Source organism: Heterodontus francisci, chromosome 8, assembly GCF_036365525.1.
Source record: "Heterodontus francisci isolate sHetFra1 chromosome 8, sHetFra1.hap1, whole genome shotgun sequence".
Taxonomy (NCBI): Eukaryota; Metazoa; Chordata; class Chondrichthyes; order Heterodontiformes; family Heterodontidae; genus Heterodontus; species Heterodontus francisci.
The window spans coordinates 63,136,813-63,157,323 of record NC_090378.1 but is presented as its reverse complement, the minus strand read 5'-3'; the positions used below and the strand labels follow the sequence as shown (position 1 = coordinate 63,157,323).

The window sequence follows — 20,511 nt, the reverse complement described above, 5'->3', positions numbered from 1 at the left end:
TTATCCCTACTCTTTGTTTCCTGTCCGCCAAACAATTTTCTATCCATCGCAAAACACTACCCCGAATCCCATGTGCTTTACCTTTACATGCTAATCTCTTATGTGGGACTTTGTCGAAAGCCTTCTGAAAGTCCAAATAAGTCACATCCACTGGCTCCCCTCATCAACTCTACTAGTGACATCCTCGAAGAATTCTAGTAGATTTGTCAAGCATGATTTCCCTTTCATAAATCCATGATGTCTCTGCCCGATTCTACCACTGTTCCCTGAGCGCTCTGCTATAAAATCTTTGATAATGGACTCCAGAATTTTCCCCACTACCGATGTCAGGCTGACTGGTCTATAATTCCCTGCTTTCTCTCTACCTCCCTTTTTTTAAATGGTGGGGCTACATTAGCTACCCTCCAATCTGTAGGAACGGTTCCAGAGTCTATAGAATCTTGGAAGATAACCATCAATGCATCCACTAGTTCTAGGGCCACTTCCTTAAGTACGCTGGGATGCAAACCATCAGGTCCTGGGGATTTATTGGCCTTCAATCCCATCAATTCCCCAACACCATTTCTCTACTAATACTGATTTCTTTCAGTTTCTCTCTCTCTCACTAAGCCCTGTGTTCCCCAACATTTAGATTAGATTAGATTAGAGATTAGAGATACAGCACTGAAACAGGCCCTTCGGCCCACCGAGTCTGTGCCGACCATCAACCACCCATTTATACTAATCCTACACTAATCCCATATTCCTACCAAACATCCCCACCTGTCCCTATATTTCCCTACCACCTACCTATACTAGTGACAATTTATAATGGCCAATTTACCTACCAACCTGCAAGTCTTTTGGCTTGTGGGAGGAAACCGGAGCACCCGGAGAAAACCCACGCAGACACAGGGAGAACTTGCAAACTCCACACAGGCAGTACCCAGAATCGAACCCGGGTCCCTGCAGCTGTGAGGCTGCAGTGCTAACTACTGCGCCACTGTGCCGCCCTTTCTGGTATGATATTTGTGTCCTCCTTTGTGAAGACAGAACCAAAGTATGCCATTTCTTTGTTCCCCATAATAAATTCCCATTTCTGACTGTAAGGGTCCTACATTTGTCTTCACCAATCTTTTTCTCTTCACATACCTATAGAAACCTTTACAGTCAGTTTTTATGTTCCCCGCAAACTTGCTCTCGTACTCTATTTTCCTCTTAATCAATCCCTTGGCCCTCCTTTGCTGAATTCTTAACTGCTCCCAATCCTTAGGTCTGTTGTTTTTCCTGGCAAATTTATATGCCTCTTCCTTGGATCTAATGCTATCTCTAATTTCCCTTTTAAACCATGGTTTGGCGACCTTTCCTGTTTTACTTTTGCGCCAGACAGGGATAAACAATTGCTGCAGTTCATCCATGCGCTCTTTAAATGTTTGCCATTGCCTATCCACCATAATGTTTCCCAATCCGTCATGGCCAACTCGCGCCTCATACCTTCGTAGTTTCCTTTACGAAGATTCAGGACCCTTGTCTCGGAATCAACTATGTCATTCTTCAACTTGATGAAGAATTCTATCATGTTATGGTCGCTCGTCCCCAAGGGGTCTCGCACCACTAGATTGTCAATTATTCCTCTCTCATTACATAATACCCAGTCTAGGATGGCCTGTTCTCCAATTGGTTCCTCAACGTATTGGTCCAGAAAACCATCCCGTATACACTCCAAGAATTCCTCCTCTACGATATTGTGACTAATTTGATTTGCCCAATCTATAGGCAAATTAAACTCACCCATAATTACAGATGTTCCTTTATTGCATGCATCTCTAATTTCCCATTTAATGCCATTCCTAACATCACTACAGTTTGGGGGTCTAGAACAACCCCCACTAACATTTTTTGCCCCTAAGTGTTTCTCAGCTCTACCCACACAGATTCCACATCATCAGAACTAATATATTTCCTCACTTTTGCGTTAATTCCTCTTTAACCAGCAATGCAACCCCACCGCCTTTTGCTTTTTGTCTGTGCTTCCGAAATACTGAATATCCATGGATGTTAATTTCCCATCCCTGGTCACCTTGCAGCCATGTCTCTGTAATCCAGACTATATCATACCTGTTTACATCTATTGGATGAAACCAAATTGCAGGGCAGGGACTGGGACGATCTTGCAGAATGGGAAAATAATTGGCAAGTGAACACAAATAAATGTGAGGTCGTACATTTTGGTAGGAAGAATAGGGAGGTCACTTATTACTTAGAAGGTGTGAGTCTAGGTGGGTAGAGGAACAAAGGGATCTTAGAGTACAAATACACCAATCACTAAAAGTTGTGCCACAGGTTAGCAAGGCCATAAAAGCAGAAAACCAAGCATTCGGTTTTATTTCTAGAGGAATAGAATTGAAAAATAGATAAGTGATGCTGAACCTATATCGAACCTTGATTAGACCATACTATGTGCAGTTCTGGTCGCCATATAAAAAGGATATAGAGGCACTTGAGAGGGTGCAGAGAAGATTTACAAGGATGATACCAGAAATGCATGGGTAAAGATATCCGGAAAGGATTGACAGGCTGGGTCTCTTTTTTTTCTCTTTTTAAAAAAAAAATGCTGAGGGATGACCTAATAGAGGTCTTTAAAATTATGAAAGGTTTTGATGGAGTAGATGCAGGGAGAATGTTTCCTCTTGTGAAGAGCATAACTAGAGGTAATCAATACAAGATAGTTCAGAAATCCAATAGGGAATTCAGCAGAAACTTCTTTCCTTAAGCAAGTGTTGAGAATGTGGAACTCGCCAGCACAGGGAGTGGTTGAAGCGATAGTATAGAAGCAGTTAAGGGGAGGCTAGATAAGCATATGAGGGAGAAGGGAACAGAGAGGTTACACTGATAGGTTTAGATGATGAAAGACAGGAAGAGATTTGAGTGGAGCATAAATGCCAGCATGGACTGATTGGGCCAAATGGCCTGTTTTTGTTCTGTACATCCTATGTAATAAGTAATCCGTCAGATTTTAATTGTTGGAAATTTTACATTTTTTTCCACTTTTTTTCCCGCATCAATCTTTCTCCTCTTTTGCTTTCTGTATCCGATTTGACATTAAATTATTCAAACTTACAATTCCTGGTACAGACTCTGTGGTTTTCATTAACGATTCTTCAATCTGATTGGTTAAGGAGATACACAGTTGCTTGCCCTGTTCACATAAGTCCCAGATCCCCTGTAGAGAATGCTGCACCAAAATGGCTCTCTAATCACACTAGGTTCCAGTGCAAAATCCCCAAGAAAGTCTATGGGTAAGTGAAATGAATAGCTGATGCCATGAGAGTAAAAGTCAGACCACTGATGTGTATCCTTTGCCCCAGTAAAAGCTTAATTGATGGTTGTCATTTTAAAGTTTTGTTCATCTATTAACTGAAATTCATTGTCTTTAGGCTGGATTTGCGGCAGAAGGGGCTGAGTCTGGAACACAGTTTGGTGAGATTAACTTGGTTGAAAAGGTGAGCTCCTTGTGCAATCTATTCCAGAGGAGTTAGAACTGGTAAGAGTAGCAAAAGTGTAAATAAGACTCGCTAAACAAATATCAGAATAACTTAATATTTTATTTTGTTTAGGACTGGAATGAATATGATGAGAAAATCAAGGAATCAGTGGGAATCTATGAAGTCACTCATCAGTTTGTTAAAATTTGAATTTGACTGACAGACATTTGCCAGCGGAGGATTCTACACCATTATTTCATTTGCCAATGAATCAGTTCTGCACCTTGTACCAAGGTTGAAGAAGTTTAATTATGTCCAAATAACAATGGCCAGCTGAATTCACGTTAAAATGCTACATGAAGGTGCTACCATCATTTTTGTTCCTATGGGAAAATATCTTCTGATTCCCAAGCGTGCTCCTAGCTCTTCAGTATTGAGGTTACTGGCAGCAAGCCTGGATACTAATTTACGTCATTTTCCAGGAGATTAAAGTTAAATACTAATAAAAAAATACTCATAGCATTGAAATGTTACATAAGTTAGTCAGAATGTACTTTATCTCCATCAGTTTGTTTATTTTTGTCAATAAATGAGCTAAGCTAGTAGATGTCTGTGCAGTTTGGTCCTTGATAGGACATCAATCAATGGTATACGGAGTTAACTTAATCATATATCATAGATGTAGTCCATGTTCCTTATATAGATTGACCCACATCTTCAAGATGGTCTGGGTGCTGTGTAATCTGGATGCCTTGCGGCCAATAGATCAAGTTGTATCTTGATCTTTGTCACACATGCTGTCTGTGAAGTTGATAGAGAAATTGATCTAATGGAAAAAAAATCACAGGTTTTAGAGGCAGATAGCCTTCAATTTGAAAATGATGAGGCGGGGTGGGAAGGAAGAGATTTCCTGTTTATTATCTAGTCACATCAATTTTGCTGCATATAGCAATGGAAATCATCATTCCACGCTATCACTGAAGCATTTTAAAAATAAGAGAAAAGGGATGAATTTCCTCAGGTGTCTCCCACTCCATTACTGTAACAGCGAGGAAACCTCCATTTACTTGCATAAATAGGGTTTCTGCTAAACTTCTGGAAGTTACAGTTGGAAGCCGAGGAAATTCCTGACAAATGTCTTCCATCTGTTTCAATGACATTCGGATTACTAAGTGCAAAAGATAACTTCAGATTGAGAGAGACAAGGAAATCCCAATACAAATGTTAAGCGAGCTATTTATTTTTGGTTTCATTTCAAAACTGATTATCCTAATAAATTACATTTGCACAATATAAATGCCAACAGTTAGTCCAATTTCATTTAAAAAATTCATTCAGCTTAGCTTTGAAACATGACAGTCATTTGGTGTATGAGTATTACAATCATCTTTCTACTACTGATTCAAATATAAAATGAACGCAGTGCAAAGTATCCAGAAATTGCACTGAGATTGCATAATAAAATGCATCACTTCACTCTGAATGCTTAGTAACTCATAGTACCCAAAGTAAAATTCCTTTGGTCAAACCTGCTGCACCATAAAACTCAAAAATAAAAGGTCCTTCATAGGAAATGTTACATCCTAATATTTCCAATATTAAAACTGAAGAATGCATACTGAACTTAAGTTTAAATATCATTTTTAAGCATTGTTTAGAAAAGACTATATATCTAGTGTAAGATTACAGCAGTGTGTTAATATGAAATGAATCAAGCTACACAGGGAGTAAATGCTGTGTATGGAACAAAATATAGATTTAAAAATCTCAATCGATTAAAGTTAAAAAAATTTTGAATATGAACTAGTGCTAATGTACATTGACATTCTCCTTTCAATAATTAAGAGTTGGACCTAGGATTTGAATTCAATAATAGCTGATGTATGAAATATTCCCAGGTTGTGGCTGAATAGTATTTTCAGCTGTATAATGGTAAAATAATGGTTGTGATAGATCTCTCATGGAAACAACTTGAGGTGATCAATTAAGAGTATTGAAGAAGCACATCATAAAATTAAAATAATTAAATTGTGCTCAGCAAGGTGAGAGATTTTAGTGCTCAGGATTAAAATACTCAGCATTTCAGGTAATTTTATCAAGTACTTCCAGTTCAGATATAGCGCAGTTGAATACACATTAAAAAGGTTCCCAGCAATGCCTTTCAGCTCCAAGACAGCACATATATTGCATCAGTATTATATTTCCAGTCATTCTGTGGCCTCTTGATTGAGAATGGCAAATTAATCTCATTGAGTACTTAATTAGTTTGGGCCAATACTCATTTCAGAGGGAATGTTATAGCCAGCAATCAGAGGAGACTTTCACCTGATCAATCTGGGTCCAATTTGACCAAGATCAAAATGGTGAATTGCCAATGTCCAACCTACTGTACAACTCAATCCTCTGCATGTTGATTCAAGTATTTATTTTCTAAATATACTGAAATTTAGTCACAATATTATGCCATAGTGTTTTCAGATGCACTGCACAAGGTTTAAAAGTTGCAGAATGCTGTCATTACATTCTTACTGATCCATTTCCATACCTTCAGCTCCTGTAACTCAGTTGCTGATGGGTCGTCCTTCTAACACATCAAAAATATCATCTAGGCTTTTGTGCACACACTTTAGGAATTCCTTAAGGTCTCGAGCAGGATAGCTGGAGACGTTGTAGCCTATCCAGTGATCATGGACATTGTAACCCACACCAAAGCCATCAGGAACAACAGGTGCAAAGCCCCCTAACTGAACTGCAGGACTGCTTAGGGTGCTAGTGGAAAGAATGTTATGGTTGATTTGAATGTACGATGGGTCTTGGAATAGCTCTGGTAAAGACATTCCTTTTGATTTTGCTAGGTAACACAAGGCAAACAAATGGCGGTCAAATCCCTGACCTGTTGGGAAAAGAAAAACAGTAATAAAATATAGTGACTGATGTCTCCAAAGATACATTCAAAAATAGTCATCCTTACATTCTATGCAGTATAAAGTTAAACATACCATTTTGTCATTGTACAAGACTTTAATTAGGACTCATTTAGAACAGAGTCCAGTTTGGATCCTCACAGGGTGGATGCTGTTGAGGCTTTGGAGAATGATTCTCAGTTTAAAACATCTTAACCAGGAGTTCCAGTTAGACCCAGAGAACAGTAGACCCATAGAACAAGTTGCTGACTTATACAACAGGATGTGCTAAATACCTTCAAGAACCTTAATGAGCCTTGCAACAAGCTGCCCGTACCACTGAACAGCCACACTGGGTAAAGAATAAGGCTCTGATTTCTGTGCCCTTCATTGCTTAAATAGCCCCAACATGTGGTTTCTTGCAATTGGGTTAATTTGCAAGTGGTGAGTTCAATCTTAACAAAAATTAGACACATTTAGGAAAATCAAAGGAGACATTGCTTGTCGAGCGATATCTATTCAAAGCAGTCTCTGGGGCTGCTGGTTGGAGGATTATTTCTGACAGGGACAAAATTAAATTACACTATCTTTGTCCTAGTTTGAGGTCAGGGAGGGGTGGGAGATGTATTTTGATCAGAAAGTACTACCTATGACTTTACTACTTTAGTTATGAAAGTTACTGCACAAGTCAGAAAGCTGAATGAGAGAAGGTAAACATCTTTTCCTTTTCTGCTCTTCATCACTACCCTGTTGATAATAGAATCAAAACTTAAAGGGGAAAGGAACACATTGATTAGCTCTTTCAAAGAACCAGCACAGGTATGATGGGCTAAATGTCCTCTCTTGTAGTAAAATTCTGTGAAAAGTGCATGGATGGACATCAGTTGGAGAAAATTTGGTCCAAGTGTGATGCTTACACCTTAAGAATGGTCCAGATACCTGAATGCTAATAATGACCATGAGGGAAAAAACCCCAAATGAGTGAACACCTTCAGAGCAGGGAAAAATACTAGAAAGAAAATTATAAACTAAGGCAAATCAAAGAAAGTGACAGGACAAATAGAATGTTTGGACTTACCCATCGCAGCCTCTCTGGCGAGCTGCCCATGATACTTAGAGCACTCCGCTATCATTGTCCGCAAGTCTGAGATGCTGTGTTTTGTAGACTCCCTCACAAACGCCTCAGAGCACTTCTTTGTGTAAATGGTGGCAGGGCGGATGGTTTCTGTACGACCGTGTTTGAATGCCGCGGTGCTGCATGACTCATAGGTGGCGACCGTTTTGCCATACTGTCTCAGAAACCCCATCTGTAAAGAGAGTTGTGTCACAGCGTCAGAACTGAGGTTTTGCTTTTTCAGGAACTCCTTTCCACCTTTTCTGAACTCTAGTGTGTTGATAGACAGGGTGCTCACTGAGGCATCAAATTTTTCCTTGGCACTCGAAATACCCGACTTCAAAACATCATCAAGTTTAAATTCGAGCTTCTGCACAGTCTGAGAGGAGTTGACTGCTTCAGGCAACATTGTTGGTGTAATTGCAGGCCTCTGGGTTGAATCTTTGAAAATTTCATTCTGTAAACGCACGGCAGCCACACCATCACCCCATGAGTGTTCAAAGTTCACAGCTGCATTGCCGTCTTTGGTTAGTATAATGCTGAAGGATTTGTCAAACCAACGGTTGAGGCCATTTCCATGAAGCATGTTGTGGGAGAGCTGTAGGTGGTCTTTCACAGTAGTATCATCAAGGCAAATGCAGAAGACAGCTGTATCTATTTTATTCAACACCAGGGAATTCCCAGTCTCCAGAAGCCTCTGCCTCAGCAAGGTCCAAGTATCTCGATTTTCACTCGTTAAGTATCCAAGACAAAATTCAGGAGGGGGCCTGGGATCAGACAAGATATACTTTAAGTGGGCCTGAATTTCAGAAGCCTTTTTGATTCTTCCATCTTGATCAATAACATCAAATGTATAGAAATGTCCATTTCTCAACACCAGCAAGTGCTTGCCCCTGTCATCTGTGAACAGCTCATCTCGAACTGTTTTGGGAATGCGAGTGGAGTTGAAGAGTCTGTAGTACTGAGACATATCAAGTGGGTAGGCATTAACCAAGTAGGCTCCATACCACGAAAGAGAGGCAGGAACAAATCGAATGATGTTCTTAAAATGAGATGTGTCGCTTTTAGCGGGATTGAGATGGAAAACTTCAGGTTCCAATAAGGCAGCTCGAAAGGTCTTCATGAAACGCAGTGCAGACACGGTCATGTTGGTCGCTCTGATAAGCTGATTGTTGTTTGCGGGGTTTGGATCAGGATTAAAACACATAAAAGGGTTATGATTCAAGACGACTGGTTCACGTGCAGTGAGGTACATATCAAACCAGGGTCCTAAAGAAATAAGAGGAAAGGAAAGATTCTAAAAGCACTGACTATGTTAAGCATTGAAAATATATATTTCATCTTTATATTGGAGTAACATGTTCCATAATGAACTTTTTATTTGCTTATCCAGTTTATTTGCTTTCCTCTGCTTCCTCTTTCCTGAAGATAATGACTCATGCTGTGGTACTGTTCCACAGCTATTGCAAGTCCTCAAGTAATTCTCAAAAAGGCCATTCTCCTCCACGTACGAGCCTGGCATGTGGTGGCAGAAAACTACATTGGCAGACATCACAACTGAATTTGAAAGTGCCCTCATTCACTGCCCACACGAGCTCTTTCCACCAGGGAATCACTGAATGGTCAGAAGTAGTGAACCTTGACAGATTTTTCTTTAATCAAGGTGAGGGGTACTGAGGTCAATTGTGACACTTGCACCCAGAGAGGTCAACTAACACAGCACAGACCAGAGATCAAACTTGGTACTTTTATGTGAGTAACTCAGCACCACAATTCTCATTACAGTTATTAAATACGCCATTGGGACAGGTATAGAGTAGCTCCAATAATTCTTGCAATTTAGGACAGAAATAAGTGTTACATGACAGTTTAAAAAAAGATTAGCTGCATCATTTTACAAACTCATTTTATACTTGGTTAGTAGCAACTTCTTTCAACCAATGGATGTGCATCACATTGGCAAACAGAACATGACAAATATTATACTAAACAGACATTCAATCCTGTGTATGCTATTTTTCCAGCCATGATACCAAAGGAGTAAAAGCACTGACAGGAGTTGTCTTTCGTGAACTAAGAAAGCAGCCAGACTCTTACCATGTGCAGATCATGGAGTTTTGTATATTTCAGTTCTGCCTTTACCCTTGGTCTGGTAAGTCAGATAAATGGTTTGTGGACCTTACCTGAAATATAACTGGTATGTTTGTTTCTTTTGTCCTGGGCCACAAGCTCTTCATGCAGCTGTTTACCAATTCCCTTTTCAAAATCTTGAGCTAACTGTTCAGTTCTCCTACAATAGTAAAACAAAGACCACAAAATGTGAACAGATGCATACATTACCTATCTGGCCAAGAAGTCAATGCAGTTTAAATGGAGATGAATTATTTAATTTGTCCAGAATTGTTAATAGGCCCCCTTTGGCAAGTCTAAACTCAGAGACAAGATCATAGCTTGGATTCAGAGATTTGCTTGGCTGATTAAATGTCAAACTTGAATATTGCACCACTCATGGATTTTTAGGAAGCAAGCTTTTGGTGCCTGGCTTACATTTTACTGGTTTCTGAATGATCTGCTCAGACACTGGACTGTCTCATTCAAGCCACACAGTTGGGTACATTAGTTATTTAAGAGACATGGATATGTTACTTCACATTTACACCCTTATTTTCCAATTATTCTTTATAAGAATTGGGAATATCAATTGCATAACAAATAGAGAAATGACTGTATATTGCAGAAATAGCTGCAAAATATTTTCCAAATTTTCTCCCTTTTCTCCTGAAGGAGCCAAATCACACAAGAGTCGTTCCAAGACGCCAGCAGTTCTCGGATGCCTCAACAAAGTAGCCATTTTTATTTAGAGATACAGCACTGAAACAGGCCCTTCGGCCCACCGAGTCTGTGCCGACCAAGAACCACCCATTTATACTAACCCTACAGTAATGCCTACATGAACTGCTATGCCTGTGCTAGGACGAGGGAGCAGTACCTCAGGACATGCGCGATGCCAATATCATCACCCTCTATAAAAACAAAGGTGACCGAGGTGACTGCAACAACTACCGTGGAATCTCCCTGCTCAGCATAGTGGGGAAAGTCTTTGCTCGAGTCGCTCTAAACAGGCTCCAGAAGCTGGCCGAGCGCGTCTACCCTGAGGCACAGTGTGGCTTCCGTGCAGAGAGATCGACCGTTGACATGCTGTTCTCCCTTCGTCAGATACAGGAGAAATGCCGCGAACAACAGATGCCCCTCTACATTGCTTTCATTGATCTCACCAAAGCCTTTGACCTCGTCAGCAGACGTGGTCTCTTCAGTCTACTTGAAAAGATTGGATGTTCACCAAAGCTACTAAGTATCATCACCTCATTCCATGACAATATGAAAGGCACAATTCAACATAGCGGCACCTCATCAGACCCCTTTCCTATCCTGAGTGGCGTGAAACAGGGCTATGTTCTCACACCCACACTTTTTGGGATTTTCTTCTCCCTGCTGCTTTCACATGCGTTCAAGTCTTCTGAAGAAGGAGTTTTCCTCCACACAAGATCTGGGGGCAGGTTGTCCAACCTTGCACGTCTAAGAGCGAAGTCCAAAGTATGGAAAGTCCTCATCAGGGAACTCCTCTTTGCTGACGATGCTGCTTTAACATCTCACACTGAAGAGTGCCTGCAGAGTCTCATCGACAGGTTTGTGGCTGCCTGCAATGAATTTGGCCTAACCATCAGCCTCAAGAAAACGAACATCATGGGGCAGGACGTCAGAAATGCTCCATCCATCAATATTGGCGACCACGCTCTGGAAGTGGTTCAAGAGTTCACCTACCTAGGCTCAACTATCACCAGTAACCTGTCTCTAGATACAGAAATCAACAAGCGCATGGGAAAGGCTTCCACTGCTATGTCCAGACTGGCCAAGAGAGTGTGGGAAAATGGCGCACTGACACGGAACACAAAAGTCCGAGTGTATCAAGCCTATGTCCTCAGTACCTTGCTCTACGGCAGCGAGGCCTGGACAACGTATGTCAGCCAAGAGCGATGTCTCAATTCATTCCATCTTCGCTGCCTCCGGAGAATACTTGGCATCAGGTGGCAGGACCGTATCTCCAACACAGAAGTCCTCGAGGCGGCTAACATCCCCAGCTTATACACACTACTGAGTCAGCGACGCTTGAGATGGCTTGGCCATGTGAGCCGCAGGGAAGACGGCAGGATCCCCAAAGATACATTGTACAGCGAGCTCGCCACTGGTATCAGACCCACCGGCCGTCCATGTCTCCGCTTCAAAGACGTCTGCAAACGCGACATGAAGTCCTGTGACATTGATCACAAGTCGTGGGAGTCAGTTGCCAGCGTTCGCCAGAGCTGGTGGGCAGTCATTAAGGCGGGGCTAAAGTGTGGCGAGTTGAAGAGACTCAGCAGTTGGCAGGAAAAAAGACAAAAGCGCAAGGGAAGAGCCAACTGTGTAACAGCCCCGACAATCAAATGTTTCTGCAGCACCTGTGGAAGAGTCTGTCACTCTAGAATTGGCCTTTATAGCCACTCCAGACGCTGCTCCACAAACCACTGACCACCTCCAGGCACGTACCCATTGTCTCCCGAGACAAGGAGGCCAAAGAAGACAGTAATCCCATATTCCCTACCACCTACCTACACTCGGGGCAATTTACAATGGCCAATTTACCTATCACCTGCAAGTCTTTGGCTGTGGGAGGAAACCGGAGCACCAGGCGAAAACCCACGCGGTCACAGGGAGAACTTGCAAACTCCGCACAGGTAGTACCCAGAATCGAACCCGAGTCCCTGGAGCTTTGAGGCTGCGGTGCTAACCACTGCACCACCATGCATATGTCTCGACAGCGAACATCAGCTGGCTATTCATCCACAGGGGCATCACTGCTAAGCCTGATTCAGTCCTCATCCCATGTCTGTACACGTGCAGGTTCTGGCAGGGCATTTGCTGAAAAACCAAGAATGGGAACCATGATTTATTTTTCTCTCTCTCTAGCCTAGGGACACAAAAGCTACTTGTGGAGTACCATTGCCATCTCGCTGAGACAGCTAATTCAGCACTGTCAGTCCTCATAAAACACAATTATAAATTTTCAAATTACACAAATCTTTTTAAAGAGTTTAGTTATAAAAGTCATAGAGTCGTACAGCATAGAAAAAAAGTTCATATAGAACTTAGTGGTTTATGGAAAAACAAAGCCACCAGTACGAATGGCTTAAATAATTCCCAGTTCCCCAATGGCTTATTGAGTTTATCCAATAAGTATCCAAGCCCTACACTGAGGATGATTTCAATCCATGCTCAGTTAACTGATCTCAGTTGAGACCTCAGCATCATGTGATAAGGAGAGGAAAACTCTGCCAGAGTTCCTGTGTCGTGAACATTATCCAGTGAGCTGTACTGGAAGTGTGTCAACACATAAGGGGTCAGGTAGGATCAGTTTCAGTTCGGAAGTTGAACAGCGTGACGACTTTCATCGCCAAGGTTCAAGCATAGATAAGGAAGAAATTTTTGATAGCTCTTACCACATCTTCAGTGCATCCCAAACCACTTCACAAACAATAGATTACTTTTAAAGTTATTTAAGTAGGCAAATGCAGCCGTTAATATGCAGAGTCTCACAAACAGCAATGATAAGATGAATAACCAGTTAATGTGTTTTTGGTGGTGTTGCTTGAAAGAGAAATGTTGGCCAGGGAGAACTCCTTTGCCTTGTTCAAATAGTACCATGGGATCTTTTACATTCAACTGAACATTAGCAACAGGAAGAGTGGGCCTCAGTTTTAACATCTGAAAGACGACACTTCTAACAATGCAGAGTACTACACTGGAGTTCCAGTCTACAATACGTGTTCAAAGAGTGAGGCTTTTATCCATATCCTTCCAACTCGAGGAGAGATTGCTAATGTCTAAATGCTTGAAAAAAAAAACTCGTAGCAAAATATTCTTGAGGTTTAACTAAAATCCTGCAGTGTATTCTCCATATGCACTCCAGGTGCTACCAATGAATCATCAGAAATAACTTCCCTTTTTAAAAAAATGTTTTATCTGAATGATTAAAAAATGTTACAATGGAGATCAGTCATTTTAGTATTTTAAGTATGTAAATCTTTTGTTATAATCATTCCTAATACTAATAATGAAACTAAGATACATCACCCAATTCCTGCTTTGTCACCTCCCAAAATAAAACACTTGCTTTTCTTTCATATTGCCAAAATGCAATGCAGGTGTGACTAAGGTGGCACTGGTAGTGAGGTTTTAAACCAGTTGCTAGGAGGTACATTCAAGTGATCAGAGTCTCTCCCCCTTTGCAGAAAAAGGTCTCATCTTTGCTCAGCAATTGCTGACTGTAACAGAGCAAATCTGGAAATATAATCTGCATTACGTCACTCCACAAAACCAATTGATAACTGGTGTTTTCCAGCATTGTCACTAAACTTTGTTGTATCTTGAAATAATGAGTGACAATTTAAAAAAGTACTGTGCACTGGCATCACTAACTGTAGAATAGCATAGATAATGGCAAAGTTTCATAACAGTGCAATGTTAATTTTTTTATTTTGTTAATATAATTTTAAACTGCCAGAGAGACTTTAATTCAAGTTATAAAGTTGGAGAATTTTTGGATTGTCTCTTAGAACATAGAACATTACAGCGCAGTACAGGCCCTTCAGCCCTCAATGTTGCGCCGACCTGTGAAACCATCTGACCTACACTATTCCATTTTCATCCATATGTCTATCCAATGACCTTAAATGCCCTTAAAGTTGGCGAGTCTACTACTGTTGCAGGCAGGGCGTTCCACGCCCCTACTACTCTCTGCGTAAAGAAGCTACCTCTGACATCTGTCCTATATCTATCACCCCTCAACTTAAAGCTATGTCCCCTCGTGTTTGCCATCACCATCCGAGGAAAAAGGCTCTCACTATCCACCCTGTCCAACCCTCTGATTATCTTATATGTCTCTATTAAGTCACCTCTTCTCCTCCTTCTCTCTAACGAAAACAACCTCAAGTCCCTCAGCCTTTCCTCGTAAGACCTTCCCTCCATACCAGGCAACATCCTAGTAAATCTCCTCTGCACCTTTTCCAAAGCTTCCACATCCTTCCTATAATGCGGTGACCAGAACTGCACGCAATACTCCAGGTGCGACCGCACCAGAGTGCTGTACAGCTGCAGCATGACCTCGTGGCTCCTAAACTCGATCCCCCTACTAATAAAAGCTAACACACCATATGCCTTCTTAACAGCTCTATTAACCTGGGTGGCAACTTTCAGTAAAGAAAATACCTTTCTTTGTAATTTGGGGTATCAGCTACTTATGAAGTACTGCTTAGTTAATGCAGATTTCTCTTTGTTTAGTTGTTATAATAAAAGTCTTAAAATGTAAAATCTTGTTCTCTAATTCATTAAATTGGTCTGGAGGTTCATATCTCACTTTTAACTTTAACTTTAACGGGCTCATTGAGGTCATAACAAACAGTTACAATGGAATGTTTCTAGCTTATATTAATCAATGCAAAATTATAAATGTCACTGGAAGGAAAAGTTAGTTTAGAACTGACAATGTTATTTAAGTGGTAACTGTTAAATCCATTTAATACACGGTGTAATTCCCAGTCACCTTCGATGTTCTAGACCCATTAAAACTATTACTCTCTCGCTCTCTCTCGCCTAAGCTATTCCCTTAGGTATGGCCCTCATCTCTGCTCGCTTAAGTTCAAGGGATGCAGAATTGAACGGATATGGAAGACAACTGGTTTAGACAGACATTCACCGCCAAATCTGGCTGGACCACATAAAGCACTATCAGGCCCTGCTCTCATCTGCTAAATCTGCTCATTATTCCAGGATCATCCTGAAATATAACGCTAACCCCCGGCTTATTTTCTCTGCTGCAAACAGTGGCGCAGTGACGCAGTGGTTAGCACCGCAGCCTCACAGCTCCAGCGACCCGGGTTCAACTCTGGGCACTGCCCGCGCGGAGCTCGCAAGTTCTCCCTGTGTCTGCGTGGGTCTCCTCCGGGTGCTCCGGCCTCCTCCCACATGCCAAAGACCCGCAGGTTGACAGGTAAATTGACCATTATAAATTGCCCCTAGTATAGGTAGGTGGTAGGGAAACATAGGGACAGGTGGGGATGTGGCAGGAACATGGAACTAGTGCAGGACTAGCACAAATGGGTGGTTGATGGTCGGCACAGACTCGGTGGGCCGAAGGACCCGCTTCAGTGCTGTATCTCTAAACCAAACAAACAGTCTTCATAAACCCCTGTCCTCTGTCTCCTCCACCCGCACCTCTGACAAGTGCAATGAGCCCATGGACTTATTTGTCAGAAAGACAGACCGTTCAGCTGCCTCTGCTGCGTCCCTCCCTTCCCTAACTCCAACATTCCTCCTGCCCTAACCTTGAAGTCGCATTTTCTTCCAGTGTCTCTCCTATCTGCCACCATGCCCTCTCCAAGCTCATCTTGTCCAGGAAACCCAGCTCTTGGTCCCTTAATGCTATTTCCACTAGACTGCTGACCACCCAATTTCCTCTCTTGACTCCTATGTTAGCTGATATTGTTAATGGTTCTCTCTCCTCAGAGCTGTCCCTCTCACCTTCAAATCTGCCGTTTTCACCCCTCTTTTCAAAACACCAACCCTGGACTCCTCCACCCATGGAAACTACCACCTCATCGCCTATCTCCCTTAGATCTCGAAAGTCCTGGCACATGTTACTACCGTCCACATTTGTGTCTATCTTTCCTGGAACTCCATGTTTGAATCTCTGCAATCAGGTTTCTGTCCCTTGCACTGTACCAAAATGGCTATCAAAATAACAAATGATATCCTATGTGATGTGACAAAATTAATCTATCCCTCCTCACCCTTCTGACCAGTGTCAACTGTCGTTCTGGGTAAGATAGGATATGTTGTCATGCCTCGTATTTAATTCAAACACTTGTCTATTTAGTCAGCTATTGTAACTAGTGATGATTGGCCAATGTGGCTAAATGATGTACTTATCCCAAGAGCAAAATGTACACCAAAATACTGGAATTGACAGATCAGAGGAATGGGTGTTTATTCCTTGTCGTTATATATTGGGAGCATTAGATAACAATACTAAAATATTGACAACCCGAGACTCAGTCCTCTGTTTACTTACCTATACTGGTCATTATCTAAAAGTGGTTTCTGTGCAGTCAGGTAACGCTGCATTGTATCCTGCAGCTTTGGAATGGGTAACCTTTGGATTTAATAAAAAGGGTTAGAAAATAGATTACTAGTAGAGGCGAAACCTGCAGGGTGACAAAAAAAAAGACTGGAAGGAATAATTGCAAGTAAAATATTGAATTTACATCATTTACAATTTTCATGCGTACATCTGTATAAAACATTACATTTTAACAGCATTTATCACACCATATCATACACTGTAGGATGTGAATCTTTACAAGTATTGTTTGGTATCACATCTTGAAACTTTATCTCGTAGGGGTTATAACATAATCTTGTTAAATTGCATAGGACAGCGAGTCTTCAGTTACATGAAATGCTACATTTCACAGCTGAAAATTGATGGTCATAAGAAAATATTTACAGCTAGATCTTTTGTATTATCATTTCCATTTAAAAATTACAGCTAACTTGTTTTAACTACTTACTTAACATAGGATAAGCAGACGCTGAAAGAAACCATCTTGCAATATAAACACATCGCACAGTTAATCAATTGTGATTTATTGTGGAAGCCCAAATATATCTGGAGGGCTTGTCACATGTTATTATACATCTTTTAATAACTTAAAGAAGAATTGTAGCACTGGGGAATACTTTCTATTTTGAATGGGAAGGGTAAGCTGATCAGGAATAGCATAGCTGATGCAGATTAGCTCCCTGTACTGTTGTCAATTTTTCTCAGCCACAACCTCAACAGCATCCCCAACAACACCAAGGTGACATTTTCCCATTCCCCACACTGGTCTCTTATATTGTCAGCGACATTACCACTTGAATGCAATTAGTGACAAAGTTGGGCCAGTTTATTTTAGGAAGTAGATCAAGATCAAACTCATCTCAAGCAGGGCCTTTACAGAGATTTCTGTCACATTTGTCCGATTATATACGACACCAAATATCAGAAGTAAACTACAAATACCTAATCAACTCATAGCACTGAGTTTCTATTATTCTACATTTGGAAAAAAAATTGTTTTCTGATAAAGAAAAAATATGAGAAAAGAATACTCACCAACCTGTTACCTGCTTTCCTGCCACACTGACATTTTTTCAAATGGGGTCCGTCCCCTCCGCTCCAGTCTTGCTCAACTCCCGCTCCTCTTGGTCTCGGGCCTCCCCTACTGCTACTCTTTATATCCTGCTCCGGTCTCGTTTAGCTCCCAATCCTCCTGGTCTTGGGCCTCCCCGCCACTGCTCTTTATATCCTGCTCCAATCTCGCTCAACTCCTGCTCCTCCTGGGGCCTTTAGCGCAATAAAACATCCCAAGGCGCAGGAACATTGTAAAGCAAAATTAGACACCAAGCCACATAAGGCAACATTAGAGCAAATGGCCAAAAGCCTGGTCAAAGACATTGGTTTTAAAGTCCATCTTAAAGGAAGAGAGGTGATATTACCCATCAGAATGGACAAAAAAGGTGATATTACTGTAAAGTGTTACATGATCTTCTCCAGTGGGGACCATGGCATGTTCCTAGAATTGTGCCAAATCAGCTCTCCCAAATACAAGTGGCACGAGTACAGCAAGTATAACAAATTTAAAAGAGCCAAAAAAGTGTTGGCGATATCTTCCATTAAAAGTACACAAATGCCTATCAAGAAAATAATTAAGCATTTTTATAACCAATACTAAAATGCCACCTTTCTTTTTAGGCTTTTGGGAGACACTCCCCAAACCACACAATTTCAATGATAGGCCAAAGTGTCCCATTAATAACCAACTTCAGGCTGACCTAAAAATCCCAACCTGGAGAAAGTATTATCAGGCAGAATTTGGGAAGCAGGGAAGCTGAAAATCCCATGCATTTTATTTAAATTTTCATAATTGTAATCCATTTATAACATGGAGAGGGTGATTTTTGCCCAATCTGATGGGTAATATCACCTCCCTTCCTTTAAAACACTCCTTAAAGCCTACCTCTTTGACCAAGCTTTCGCCCATCTGCCCTAGTATCACCTTATATGACTTGGTTTCTATACTTCTGTGAAGCGTCTTGGGACTAAAAGTATATAAACACAAGTTGTTGTTATAAATCTGCTCACAGAGTTAGCAGCTTCAGGCCAATGACATAAGCTGCATTTACTACCTAAGGGACTCACTGGAAACTCAAGTTTCACAGATGTGCAACCTCTGCCACGCACAACAAGAGCAACAGGTGCATGGGGACACCACCTCCAACTCAACACACCAAACTAACTTGAAAATATATCGCCATTCCTTCATTACTGGGTCAATATCCTGGAGCACCCTCTCTAACAGCACTATGAGAGTACTTACACAAGAACAAATTATATTTACATTGCACCTTTAATGTAATAAAACGCTCCAAGGTGCTTCACAGAGGCAGTATAAAACAAAATACAACACGGAGCTACATAAGGAGATATTAGGGCAGATGACCAAATAGGTATGCCACAAGGACGGCTGGCGGCTCACCACCAACTTCTCAAGGGTAATTAGGGATGGCCAATAAATGCTGATCTTAGCTGTGACGCTCCCAACCTGTGCATTAATTAAAAAAAAGTAATTTGTGTGAGAATAAGAAATACTGAAATGTTGTTTCTACAGCTTGTGGAAAGTTACCAAGAAGTCATTTGTGCACAACATAATGAAATCACTGAAAAAGTGAACTGATAAGGGTCTGTAAGTGGAGACCTTAAGACAGTACATCACTGACAAAGTGAACTGATAAGGGTCTGTAAGTGGAGACCTTAAGACAGTACATCACTGAAAAAGAGAATTGATAAGGGTATGTAAGTACAGACCTTGGGACAGTACATCACTTAAAAATTGTGCTTAGGCAGATAAAAGAGAAACAGCAAGAGTTAGAACAAAGGATGTAGTGAATAAGAAACTGCCCCACTAAGATAAAGGCTGACAGCTGCAAGTTAAAACACATAATGGAGAGCCAAATAAGTTAAAACAAAAACAAGAGTTAGGGGCTAGAAAGTTAGAGTAGGGGGAGAAGTAAACAGAGGAGGACACTGTAGCAACCATAGGATAGGTTAGTGCCATAATACGTTATAACCAATAATGTAAAATAAAGGCGTGGACAAATGGATTTGTATTGTATGAACATGAACTGAATATGTTGATCGGTGTGCCTGCTTGTTGGACACCCGATCTTGCAAGAACGTTAAATAAACTTACTTCTTCAGAGTTTGACTTGGTGTAAATTATTATTAAGTGGGCTACGTTTCACACATTTGTGAATAGTTAAAGGCTGATAAGCATCAAATCGGACCTCTGGCAGTGTGAACGTGCCAGCAAAACCTCCATTCAAACCACAATCCATTCAAATTACAGCTGACTGCTGCAAGAATCATCTCCAACCGGCGGTGAATCACTTTCTGTTTTTACACATATAATCCTGCGTCAGCGTTAAATTGAGCAGCATTTTGGAACAGGCGGTGCTGCGAGCAAAGTTTTGCAAGATGACCTTTCACCCAGTAACCTGCCAAGAGAAATGCAGTTAATTCGATGCCAGCGGGAGGAATGTGGAGTTTGATACTGACCGCGGCAGACTCTTCTGGAAATGGTTGGTGGGCACGATACTCTTGTGCAGGTAGTCAGGGTCGGGACTCGAGCTGCTGGCTCGGAGCAGAGTGAAGGCCCCATGTCCGGGTCCAAACCCAGCCGCCCTGCCCAACCCGCTCAGCTTACTCAATGTGGAAGGAAGAAGCAGAGCAGCCATTGCAGCCGGAACCTGTAAACAACGTGACAATGAAAACTTCCTGAATCAACAACAGCGTCTCCCTCACCGTGACATCACCCCCGGCCACTGAACATCCCAG

The 20,511-nt window shown here is 41.4% G+C and overlaps 2 protein-coding genes across 7 annotated transcripts in view; one reads left to right on the top strand and one right to left on the bottom strand.

Moving 5' to 3' along the window:
• The window catches only part of czib (CXXC motif containing zinc binding protein), an 18,039-nt gene extending 13,129 nt beyond the window's left edge, over positions 1-4,910 (top strand). For both annotated transcript variants that reach the window (XM_068037239.1, XM_068037238.1), the window contains 2 exons: positions 3,417-3,482; positions 3,597-4,910. In XM_068037239.1, coding sequence (XP_067893340.1) covers positions 3,417-3,482; positions 3,597-3,674 — 144 coding nt within the window. In that variant the 3' untranslated portion in view covers positions 3,675-4,910. The remainder of the gene's footprint in view (positions 1-3,416; positions 3,483-3,596) is intronic.
• Positions 931-20,511, bottom strand: cpt2 (carnitine palmitoyltransferase 2). Of its 5 annotated transcripts, none has more exons than XM_068037234.1 (6): positions 20,233-20,472; positions 16,645-16,725; positions 9,665-9,771; positions 7,446-8,750; positions 6,010-6,357; positions 931-4,290 (listed from the first exon to the last, which is right to left on the bottom strand). In XM_068037234.1, exons 1-5 carry the CDS (start codon positions 20,409-20,411, stop codon positions 6,026-6,028), a joined length of 2,004 nt encoding a protein of 667 aa, XP_067893335.1. In that variant the 5' UTR covers positions 20,412-20,472; the 3' UTR covers positions 931-4,290; positions 6,010-6,025. The 5 variants fall into 5 exon arrangements, with proteins under 5 accessions (XP_067893335.1, XP_067893338.1, XP_067893336.1 ...); XM_068037237.1 differs by lacking the exons at positions 931-4,290; positions 20,233-20,472 and adding exons at positions 17,731-17,961; positions 19,868-20,198 and having other exon boundaries at positions 4,683-6,357; XM_068037235.1 differs by lacking the exons at positions 931-4,290; positions 20,233-20,472 and adding an exon at positions 20,479-20,511 and having other exon boundaries at positions 4,683-6,357.